The following is a 12,437-nucleotide window of genomic DNA, read 5'->3' on the forward strand; positions in this document are numbered from 1 at the left end:
TGAAAAGGTCAAAAACACTGACAAATCTTTAGCTAGACCACCTATGAAAAAAGGAGACTCAGATTTCTAAAATCTGTGATGAAAAGAGGGAACACTACAACTGGCTTCACATAAATAAAAAGAACTGTAAGGGAACACTTTCAACAGCTGTATGCCAACAAATTAGATAATCCTAAATAGAACGGATAAACTCCTAGAAAGACACAAATGACCAAAACTCACCCAAAAATAAACAGAAAATCTGAATAAATATCTAACAAGTACAGAAATTAAATTAGCAATTTAAAAACTGCACACAAAGAAAAAACAAAACTCAGATGGTATCTCCGATGAATTTCTACCAAGCATTCAAAGGAAAATGAATTCCAATCCTTAATAAACTCTTTCAAAAAACAGAAGGGGGGATCCCTGGGTGGCGCAGCGGTTTGGCGCCTGCCTTTGGCCCAGGGTGCGATCCTGGAGACCGGGGATCGAATCCCACGTCGGGCTCCCGGTGCATGGAGCCTGCTTCTCCCTCTGCCTGTGTCTCTGCCTCTCTCTCTCTCTCTCTGTGATTATCATAAATAAAAAAAACTTAAAAAAAAAAAAAAAAAACAGAAGGTGAAGGGAATACTTCCGAACTCTTTCTATAAGGCCTGTATATCCCAGATATTAACACCAGGCAAAAGTATCACAAGAAAACTACAGATATTGCTTAGGAATATAGATAAAAATCCTCAACAAAATACAAGCAAACCAAAACCAGCAACATATAGAAAAAATTATACACCATGAACAAGTGGGATTTATCCCAGGAATGCAAGGTTTAATACTGAAAAATCCATTTTAAAAGCAGAATGTTTGGGGCTTTTTTTAAATGATCAAAACCCAACTGCCGGGGATCCCTGGGTGGCTCAGCGGTTTAGCACCTGCCTTCAGCCCAGGGTGTGATCCTGGAGTCCCGGGATCGAATCCCACATCGGGCTCCCTGCATGGAGCCTGCTTCTCTCTCTGCCCCCCTCTCTCTCCCTGTGTCTCTCACGAATGAATAAATAAAATTTAAAAAACAAAACAAACAAACAAAAAAACCCAACTGCCTTTCATGCTAAGAACACTCAATAAACCAGGAATAAAATGTAACTTCCTCAATATGAAAAAGGGCATCTACAACAAAAAATTCACACCTAACATACTTGATGAAAGACAGATGGATATGTTGCCCATAAGATCAGGAAAAGGAAAAGGATGTCCACTTTTTTTTTTTTTTTGGCTAGTTGAATTGTCTTTATTATCAAAGGGAATATATCCAAGGCTACTTACATTGAGGAGGGGCGGGGTCAGGGCTTTTTTCTTTTTCCACACCATTTCTATTCAACATTGTATTAGAGGTCCTAGCAGAGTAATTCAGCAAGAAAAATAAATAGAGATCCAGATTGGAAAGGAAGAAATAAAATTACTTATCTTTATTTGCAGATGACATGATCTCCTATATTGAAAATCCCAAAGAATCTATGAATAAAATGTTATAACTAATAAATGAGTTCACAGGGGTTGTGCTATACATGAATGATATTAAAAAAACAGTGTTTTTCTATACACTTGTAACAAAAAAAATGAAACTTTTAAAGAAATCCGTTTACAAGGCATCAAAAAGAATAAAATACTTAGGATAAGTGCAAAACTATACTCTGAAATCTATAAAAAGTGAATTAGTGGTAAGTACACATAAAATTATGTACTTAGGAAATAAAAAGATAATTTTATATACAACATAAGCTATTGTGCAAAAAACAAAATAACAAATACTATATAACTCATCTATAAATAGCTTTTGTGTAGTTAAAATACAACTATAACCTTTAATAAAGTAAAACTTTAATAAAACAATTTCAATGAATGGAAAAATATGCCATATTTGTGAATAGAAGAATCACTGAATGTTCTCCTCAGTCAATGCCAATCAAAATGCCAATTTTTTTTCTTATTCTCATTAAATTATTCAAAGGACCACATGCAAGAGTAAATTGGTGAAATTTGCTACAAAAATTCTGAAAACATGGGGCAGCCTGGGTGGCTCAGCTGTTTAGCACCACCTTCGGTCCAGGGCCTGATCCTGGAGTCCCAGGATCAAGTCCCACATTGGGCTCCCTGCATGGAGCCTGCTTCTCCCTCTGCCTGTGTCTCTGCCTCTCTCATGAATAAATAAATGAAATCTTTTTAAAAAAATTGTGAAAACAGAATTCCTTGACAAATATTAAAAGCTAATACATTTACAGTATCTGAAACAGTGTCACATTGATTTTAACCACTAGATCAAAATGAAATATTCAGAAATAAATTCAAGTATTTTAACATACGATAAAGAGAGGGATTTAAATAAAAAAACAAAAGGTTTTCACTAAGTTGTGTGATAGTTCCAAGGCAATCAATATGATCCTAATATCACATCAAAATAAAATCCAGAAGGTTTAAAACACTGGAAAAAATAAAACATAAGTTAGATCTAAGAAGAAAAGCAAAGCAGAGACTATAAAGAATCAGTGCACTTGAAGACATCTACTCTTATTTAACAAATATTCTTAACACTTACTACATGCTAGGAATCAACTAGAGCTGGATGTACTGTGAGAAAAAGAGACATGGCCCCACCATCAAGGAGAGATAGTCTAGGAAAGATAGAATAAATAATTACAAATTCACCCAAAAAAGTGTGCCATCTTCAACCTCTCTTTATCTCATACCCCACATTCAGCCAGGAAACTTATTAAGCACTACTTTCAAAATATATCCAGGAGCCAACCACTTCTCTTCACCTCCACTGCTGCCATCTTCATGCCTCCACTGGATTCCTGGTTGGTCTCCCCATTTCTATTCCCATCTTGCCAAGTTCCTCCTCCACAGGGCAACAGGAGGGATCCTTTTACAACTCAAGCCACGTCATCTCCCTCCTCAGCTCTAAGTCCTACACTTCACTTTAAAAGCTAAAATCTCCTTATAATAGCCTTACAAAGCTCTATACTATTATCTCCTCATCTTCTCCATACTTCCACTTGCTCTTGCCTTGCTCTGCTCGCTCTGCTCTAGCCACCCTGGCTTCCCTAATACTCCTTGAATGAGCCAGGTATATTTCTATCTTTTAAAGGCTTTTACCCAGGCAGTCCCTCTGCCAACAAGTCCCTTCACCCATATATTCACCTGGCTAACTCACTCATCTGAGAGTGTTGGGCTTGAATTAACTTGACCACTCTATTTAAAAGTACAGCTCTCCACCTTCCCCTACCCCACCTCTGGTACTCCTGATCTCTCCTAGTCTATGTTCTACTTTTTCTTCCTTCCAAAGTTCTCAACACTTGTAGTATGCTATACGATTCACTTATCATGTTTATTATTTATTGTTTATGTACCCAACTATAGTACAAACTCTTGAGAAGAGGGATCTTTGTTACGTTAACTTATATGTCCCAAGACTCTGGTATACAATGGAAGCTCAATAAATGCATGTTGAAAGAATCAATTTATCAGGTAAGCAAAGATTTATAAGCCTGATAACACCTAGCAGTTGTATGCAGCTGGTAGAAAAATGAACTGAGTGTTCTAGAAGATAATTTGTCAATATATAAGTATATTATAGCAAATATTTTTTGAAGTCTTTAAAATGTTCACCCTTTTTATTAAGTAATTCCACTTCTAAGCACATAGCCTTTAAAAAAGAATCAGTGATGGACACAGATTTATCTATAAAATGGGATTTCAAAAAAAAATAAATAAAATAAAGTGGGATTTCATGAAGCCATTACAAATTAATCACATCTATATTTACTACAGTAAATAATTTACTACAGTAACACATTCACTTCTTTTTAGATTTATTTATTCCATTGACAGAGAAAGAGAGCATGTGTGCAAGTACTTGAAGTGGAGGAGGGGCAGTGGGAGAGGTAGAGGTAGAGAAAGAAATCCTCAGACTCTGCCCTGAGCACAAAACCCGACAAGGGACTCCAGTCCATGACCCTGAGATCACAACCTGAGCCAAATCAAGAGTCAGATGCTTAACCAATTGCGCCACCCAGGAGCCCTGAGGAGGAATTGTATTAACTCTCTAAAAAAAACTTGGTTTAATACACACACACCCTGAGTTTTTGTTTAAATGTGTTACTATAGAGGCATTTGGGTGGCTCTTGGTTTCTGCTCAGATGGTGATCTCAGGGACATGAGATTGAGCCCTGAATTGGGCTCCTCACATAGGGTGGAGCCTCCTTGAGGATTTTTCTCTCCCTCTTCCTCTGCCCCTCCTGCTCATAAGTGCACACATGCATGTGCACACACACATACTCTAAATAAATAAAATAAATCTTTTTTTGAAAAAAAAAAGAAACAATTCCTGGGGTGCCTGGGTGGGTCAGTCAGTTAAGCATCTGCCTTTGGCTCAGGTTATGATCCCAGGATCCTGGGATACAGCCCGCATGGCATCACGCTTCCTGCTTAGTGGGGAGCCTGCTTCTCCCTCTCCCTCTGTTGTTCCCCCTGCATGTGCTGTCAAATAAAGAAATAAAATCTCTGTCGAATAAAAAAACAAACAAACCCCAATTCCTCCTCAAAGTACAGTAGGTCTCTATTCATATGCTATCCCAGCAAGACTTATATACATTCAGTATTCTTAATCTGTTCTACAATTTAAAACCTAAACAGAACAATGGTCAATCTGTATTCAGCTATCACTGAACTTTTCAGAAAATTGCTAGCTTGTTAAAAATAGATCCCACAATTCACTCACATGACATCTAGAACCGAATCATTCCGAATGACCTTATGGGAGACATCAGCTAGGAGAAAAAGACCTCCATCTGTCCTTCGGATGCTAGCTGCGTAGCCTGGCCAGATCTGCAACCTGAAGAGACAGGTGAGCTTTACCTTAGGGTTCTAAAAGGACCACAGATACTTCCATGCCCCTATTTGAAACAATAGAGCAAATACGGCCCCCCTGCATAGTAACAGTGAGAAAGCACCATGAAACAAAATAAATCAACATCATTGTGAACCTACTAAAACAATAACTATGGAACAAGTTTAACTGATAAATTGTATTCACAATCATAAAATACTGTTGAGATTTCTGTACTACATATGGTAATCACAATGAAAAATTTCTTTCCAGAACATTTGAAAGGAAGAGACCACCACTGACCTGTGTTGCTGCAGTACCATAGCACTTGTAGGGTCATAAAAGTTTCTCCCCACAAGCTTCATATCTAAAAGTTTCATTACCCTGAAATAAAGAGCAAAAATGGGTCTTCTAAAGAAAAATAAAAAAAAATTCAAGCTCTATTACTCTTAGCTATATCTTCCTTTTGAAGCCTAACGTCCCAAAATCTTTGGTGTCTTTTGCACAACATAGCTTTTATGCTGAGAACACCATTGCAAATAAATAAATAATCAAAGCATTTATCTTGAGGTATATACAACTGACAACAACTGGCCTTATTTACAAAGGTAACCAAAAACTTATTTCCCAGGTTCAATTTACATTATTTTTCACCATTAACTAAAAAGAATTGAAAAAAGTCGATTCCTGTTTGTAAAGATCAGTCTGGAATAGGAAGTTATATGTTTGTTCCTGGCAGTTCAGCTTACTAGGCAGAAATTAGGTTCTGTATTTCGTTTAAAAAGAGGTGATATAGGAGTAAATTTTATGAAAATTTGAGTCTTATAGAAAGTTAAAAAAATATGAGCTATCTGAATCCAAAAAAATCAAGGGACCTGGAAAAAAAATTCTTCCAGCAAAATTTTTGCAGGCTGCCACTTTGAGTAGCCCCATCAGTAACACCATTAAATTATGCAATATAACCTCTGCTTTTAAAGTTCCTGAATGATTCAAAGGAACCCATCCAGCCACCCTTCATTATACCTAAATCTGGAGAATCACCTGACATAATTTTTTAGTAAGTTAGCCTCAATACCATCCATTTATTTATTAAATATTTCCAAACTCATCTTTATATATGTGTTGTATAATACCATCCAAGCTTCTTGAAGAACATGGTTACATATTTAAGACAGAGATTAAATAAGCTGTTTTCTCACCGACGGAAAACAACATTGTAGAAAGGAATGCACAAGTCAGAACAGGGCTCCAGGGTCTTTGTCAATTGAATCTTAATGTTGATATCTGCGCCATCAGTTTTCCTTTGACTTTTTAGCTCAAGAACCTAACAAATAAATATATTCAAGTAAAAAAAAAGACAAAACTGTCAAGCCCTCATCTAATCCAACTGTGTTCTAGAAAACACTAAAATATCTTAAATATATTTTCTACTTTCCCCTGACTTTGCTGCCCACACTAGGCAAAATCATAGCATGACAACTAGGATTTAAGAAAGGATTTGGTAAGAGGACTGACTAGCAACAGATCTCTTTGCATGCTGAAACCTAAAACCATTCTCTGTCACTGAGGTCAAAGGCTTCCAACCACTCTTCCTCTCTGAGAAGCAACTTCTTGAAGAATTCAAATGAAAAAGTTTCTTAAAAAAAAAAAAAAAGAAAAAAAAAGAAAAAGTTTCTTAATTTGACATTTGTTATTGAAAAGCCTGTCTTTCCTCTAAGAATAGGAAAGTACAACTCAAACATCAGGAGGTCTATGATTTCCTACCACTCAAAACACCAAAACACTCTTAGGTTTCATTCCAAAATATATTTCCTATTTGGTCTCACTTGTTGAAGTTTAATAGGCAGATAGAGAATGGATCCATCAAAAGCAGTAACGTTTCCGGTGACAGCTTGATGGTCCTTCAACATGCCAAACCTCATGCTTTTGCACTCCACATTGGGGCTAGAAAACAATAAAGAGGATTTTACTTCAATTTGTTCAAATGGCAGTCTTTACTATCCCTGTGTAATAGGTTTGTTAGAGTCACTTGTAACTACTGCTCCATCTAGTGGTCATATTAAAAATTCAAATATACCTGACTATAAGAGGAATTTCAACCCAAGAATACCTGCCCATAGAAAAAAAAAACTCGTAATTTCACCACCCAAAGACAATTGCTTTAACATGTCCAGATTTTAGACAAGAGGGTCAGAACATCTTTTCAGTAAAGGATAGCAATTTTTTTAGGCTTTACAGACCATATAGTCTCTGCTACAACTACTCAACTTGGCCAACACACACTAAAGCAGCATGGACAATATGTAAACCAATGAACCTGGTTATGTTCCAGTAAAACTTTATTATAAAACAGGCAGTGGGCCAGATCTGCCCTCCAGGACAGCCGTAGTTTGTCAATCATTGCTCTAGAGTCTGCAAAAATACACACATTAAAAATAATTTTTTTAAAAAAGGATTTTACTCCAACTTTTCACCTGTGGCAATGCAATTTCTACTTTTTATTGACTCACTGTCTCAAATATTACACCTTTGAAAAGCTCCAGTAGCTACTTAGTACAATGACTGTCCCGTTTCATATCAATAATATACAATGTTGGTGTACAACTGGAAAGCTTAAACAAATCTAAGGTTAATATACGGTATGTTCAAGCACATGACAAAAGATGAAAAAATCAAGTGGTAATCCAATATAGCTGTCCCAAAACTAAACATTCATATATTAATATCACATTTCAAAATGCTTCTGCAGGGGCACCTGAGTGGCTGAGTGGTTGAGCATCTATTTGCCTTTTGCTCAGGTCATGATCCTGGGGTTCTGGGATTGAGTCTTGCTTTGGGCTCCTCACGGGGAGCCTGCTTCTCAACCTCTGCCTCTGTTTCTGCCTCTTTCTCTGTGTCTCTCATGAATAAAAATTCAAAAACAAAAAACAAAATGCTTCTCCAAAAAATTTACCTACATGAATGACACTATGCCCTAAACATAGTATTTAAAATTGTTTTTCTGGACTTTCTTCACTTAATAAAGGAAGCCACAAGATGACCAGTTCACTGTAATAAATCTCAGTACCCTCTCAATGGCCTGGCTAGCTCTTTATACTGTGGCTTCAAAGGTCCGTATCTACCATCTTGAAATTTATAGAATCCATGTCTTCTCCACTGTCCAGTCAATGCAGAGACTTCTGAGGACTCACATTCCTTTCTGCTTCATTAACATTTGTCAATCCATTTCCAGAGAAAGAGTTCTTCCCTCTCATTATGCTCATCCATTTCTCTTCCAGTTCCAGAGCAGGCCCATTCCCACTACCCTCCCTTCTTAGGGTATAATTTCACCCTCTTTTTTAGCTTCTCTTCACCTGCCACATGTGCTCAGTTTTAAAGCAATCCTACTACTCTATTTAATTATCATTTCATTTCTCATCCTCTTACCCACTTTTTATTTTTATTGTTTCATAATTTCTAGTAAGTCTTTTCTTTAAATTTTATTTTTTTATTCATGAGAGACACAGAGAAAGAGAGGCAGAGACACAGGCAGAGGGAGAAGCAGGCTCCATGCAGGGAGCCTGACATGGGAACTCAATCCCAGGTCTCCAGGATCACACTCTGAGCTGAAGGCAGCGCTAAACTGCTGAACCACCCAGGCGGCCCCCCCACTTTTTAAATAAGTAGCCAAGGGCAATCCCAGTGGTGCAGCGGTTTAGGGACCCCTGCAGCTCAGGGCGTGATCCTGGAGACCCTGGATCATGTCCCACATCAGGCTCTCTGCATGGTGCCTGCTTCTCCCTCTGCCTGTGTCTCTGCCTCTCTGTGTCTCTATGAATAAATAAATAAAACCTTTTTAAAAATCTAGTTATAAATAAGTAGCCAATTCACTAGCTATTTCCCATGGCCTGTGCTCACCTTGGTTCCTTTAGTCTAGTTTTTTCTCCATAACTCCAATAAAGCTACTAGAAAATCAAGAGTGCTCTTCAAAGTAAATTCAGTAACTTTTTTTCCTGTGGCTGAAGTCAACTACCTCCTCGTTCAAAGGAGCCCTTCCTTTGGTCTTTATAACCTGTCTTCAGGGTATTTCCCCCTTAACTGTTCCTTTCTTTCACTCCATTTATTTCTCTTATACCAATTAGCAGCTGTGTTCCAAAAATTCAGCCTTCCATCCTCCTATTTTCTCTTCAAAGACACTCCAAAACACATATTCGTTTTCGCAATTCCAGCTAATAACCTCTAGCTAATGACTCTCCTGAGATTTTAAGCAGGCTCTACACCCAGTGTAGAGCCCAACACAGGGCTTGAACTCACAACCCTGAGATCAAGACCTGAGCTGAGATCAAGACCTGAGCTGAGATCAAGAATTGGACACTTCACCATCTGTGCCACCCAGCACTCCCTTCCTGAGATTTGAAAAGAACACAAACATGAATTATTAATTTTTAAGAAGTATGAGAAACCCTGAAGTTATTGATATAAAATTATTCATAGTATGAGACTTAGGCAAGAGGGATCCAGGTTTTGTGGGATGTGGGTCTTATACCAGCGGTGGGGAAGAGTCTCTCTTTAAGAAGAGAAATGCAAAATTACAAAGTAAGTTAAAAGACTATGGAAGCGGGACACCTGGGTGGCTCAGCGGTTGAGCATCTGCCTTTGGCTCAGGGTGTGATCCCAGAACCCAGGGATCGAATCCCACATCATGCTCTCTGCATGGAGCCTGCTTCTCCCTCTGCTTTGTCTCTGTCTCTCTGTCTCTCCTGAATAAATAAAAAAATCTTAAAAAAAAAAAAAAAGATTATGGAAGGGGTCTGTGCATGTAAAAGGCCCGAACTTTAAGCTTCATCAATTTCACAGTAAATCCACCTTGCAAGTGCTTAAAATGGCACCTAATAAGTTAAAATCTGAAGTAGTGAAATAATGTTAACGTTAACAAGTAATGTTTGTTTGTTTTTAATTTTATTTATTTATTCATGAGAGAGAGAGAGAGAGAGAGGGGCAGAGTCACAGGCAGAGAAAGAAGCAGGTTCCATGCAGGGAGCCTGACATGGGACTCGATCCTGGGTCTCCAGGATCAGGCCCTGGGCTGAAGGCGGCACTAAACCACTGAGCCACCTGGGCTGCCCCTGCAAATAATGTTAACCTTAAAATTATCACAAGGATCTGAGTTTGCACATTATCGTGGGGGGATGTTCATTAGGAATCACACAGAAAAATATTCAGTTATTCCAGGGAAACGATTTCATTACTGTTCTCTAAGAAGTAAATACAGAGAAAAAAAAGTTGTGAATACCTGAAGGTCACATGATATTGATAAACTGCTTCATTATGACACTGTATTTTGATAAGGTTCAATCCTAAAGATTGAGGTGTTCCTTTTGAGCCCTGCTTCACAAAAACCTCTCTGGAAAATAAAAGTAGGCACATATAACAAAAACAAATGCAAGCAACTCATGCTACAAAATAATAAGAAAGAAAAAAACACTGGGGGAAGTAATATTTTACACTTAGCTTACACAAGTTACACGAAAGCAAGCTTTGAAGGCTAGAAGCTAAAATCTTAGCAATCTCTAATTAGAGAAGCAAGATCACCCTTTTTGCCCTGGTTAATATCAACGGAATAATTGAGGCCAGCTAACTAAAACACAAAAATTAGTTCCAATAAGAAAGATGAACTGCTGCAATATCTTTCCTAGACTATTTCCTAATCTTCGATGAGTCAAAAAACTGGCTATGTCTGAATTGAGAAGGAAATGAAAAATCATTTGAGTTCATTCCCTGGTACGTATTATTTAACCCATCAACCCCATTTCACTTCATCAGGCATTGTCCCACCCCCTTGTCATTTTCCCCCCTGGCAAAAACCAAACAACAAAACAAACAAGCCTGCAGTACCCACCACCCACAAAGGAGTTTAGATGCAACAGAAACAGTGCTTATGATTTTATGAGGTCTCCTCCCACATCATTACCAAGTAGAGACTTACTTTTCCTTATGTTCCTTATGTTCCACAGCCCCAAGTAGAGAGTGATCCAGAGAGTGCGGTGAGGATGGCGGCAGAGGTGGTGGTGATGATAGCTGGGAAGGATCTCGACAAGTCAGGCTGATAGCACCAGGAGCCTTGTGTACTCCTCTGCCTAAACCACCAGCTGCTCTTCCCAAAGATAATAAAGATGTATTCGAATTCCCTCTTCCAAGCATTCTGAAATGTTGAAAAGAAGCAAATCGGGCCTTTCTCAACCATGCTTCTATCTATACCCCATCTAAATGATTTCTCCAAGTCTACATTCTTTTCCTGAAGGAGTCAGCAAAAGGGACCCAAACCTTGGGATTTTTTCCAGATCCAAATATGCCTACATGACTCATTTGCTAATTGTTACTAATACTGATTTTCAGGGCCAATTTCCTCAGCAGAATTGAGGTGGAAGAGTGAGTCAGCCAGGTTGTGAACCACCACAATCAGGTTAACTTATCAGGGCAAATGAGAGTTGTAAACTGCCCAGTGGAGAACTACTTTTACCCATTTCCAAGGACTGACTGGATCAGTGGCTGCTGATTATTCTGGGGAAAATACCCACTCTTTAGTATAAAACCATGCATTGTTTATAATATGATCCTTTTCAGAGTTTCTCTTTGGTTTTATAAAGACATTTCATCTGAATTTGACACTTACCCTAGAAGGCAACTTTACCCACCTATTCCAACCAACACAGGCCTCTGCCATCTTGCTATCCCCAGCTGCCAACACAGAAGGATCCGCAAAAGTGGAATGGGGTTCTTCTTTGTCCTTGCGTACCATACTGGCAGACAAGCCTCGACCTAAAATGCCTCTACCTGAATGGAAGGGCCAAAACCCAACTATAACTGTGAGTTGAAAATGTTGTATAGTACACTTATTTTTCTGAAGATAAACTATAAATTTAAGAACAAAGCAATCATACATACATACTATACTTTGAATTAGTTTTCCACATACCTGATGGAGGCATTTCCCGTTTCAGAGGGGCCCGGGACACAGTTTCAAGGCCCAGTCCTCGGAACATAGACACGAAACCTACAGATTCCTATGAAAGTCAAAGGGTAGAGTTATCTGAAAATATATTTTGACAGTTATTCTAAGATATAGAATATATTTCTAAAATGAAATAAGTGTTATTTCAATGACTGGAAGTGACACACATTCTGTAACACATATAGTGAAATGTTTTTTTTAAAAAAAACATTGTTTTTTGTTTTTTTAAAGATTTTATTTTTTTTTTTCACGAGAGACACAGAGACAGAAACACAGGCAGAGAGAGAAGCAGGCTTCCATGCAGGGAGCCTGACGTGGGACTCGATCCCGGGATCCCAGGATCACGCCCTGGGCTGAAGGCAGACGCTCAACAACTGAGCCACCCAGGTGTCCCTAGTGAAGTGTTTAAGAAGACATAATAAAGATGTTTATAACAAGACACCCAGAAACACTGAAGGTTTTCTTTTTTTTTTAAAGATTTTATTTATTTATTTATTCACAAGAGATACACACACAGAGAGAGGCAGAGACACAGGCAGCGGGAGAAGCAGGCTCTACGCAGGGAGTCTGACGTGGGACTCAATC

General features: G+C 38.3%; 1 protein-coding gene across 5 annotated transcripts in view; it reads right to left on the reverse strand.

The window, feature by feature from the left end:
* Positions 1-12,437, reverse strand: part of PIWIL2 (piwi like RNA-mediated gene silencing 2) — a 76,559-nt gene that overhangs the window by 60,649 nt on the left and 3,473 nt on the right. For all 5 annotated transcript variants that reach the window (XM_025463146.3, XM_049100944.1, XM_025463144.3 and 2 more), the window contains exons 3-10: positions 11,817-11,904; positions 11,536-11,674; positions 10,827-11,042; positions 10,134-10,244; positions 6,688-6,805; positions 6,061-6,185; positions 5,165-5,245; positions 4,754-4,867 (exon numbers count right to left, since the gene is read on the reverse strand). In XM_025463146.3, coding sequence (XP_025318931.3) covers positions 4,754-4,867; positions 5,165-5,245; positions 6,061-6,185; positions 6,688-6,805; positions 10,134-10,244; positions 10,827-11,042; positions 11,536-11,674; positions 11,817-11,904 — 992 coding nt within the window. The remainder of the gene's footprint in view (positions 1-4,753; positions 4,868-5,164; positions 5,246-6,060; positions 6,186-6,687; positions 6,806-10,133; positions 10,245-10,826; positions 11,043-11,535; positions 11,675-11,816; positions 11,905-12,437) is intronic.

The sequence above is a fragment of the Canis lupus genome, chromosome 25 (assembly GCF_003254725.2).
Source record: "Canis lupus dingo isolate Sandy chromosome 25, ASM325472v2, whole genome shotgun sequence".
NCBI classification, from domain to species: Eukaryota; Metazoa; Chordata; class Mammalia; order Carnivora; family Canidae; genus Canis; species Canis lupus.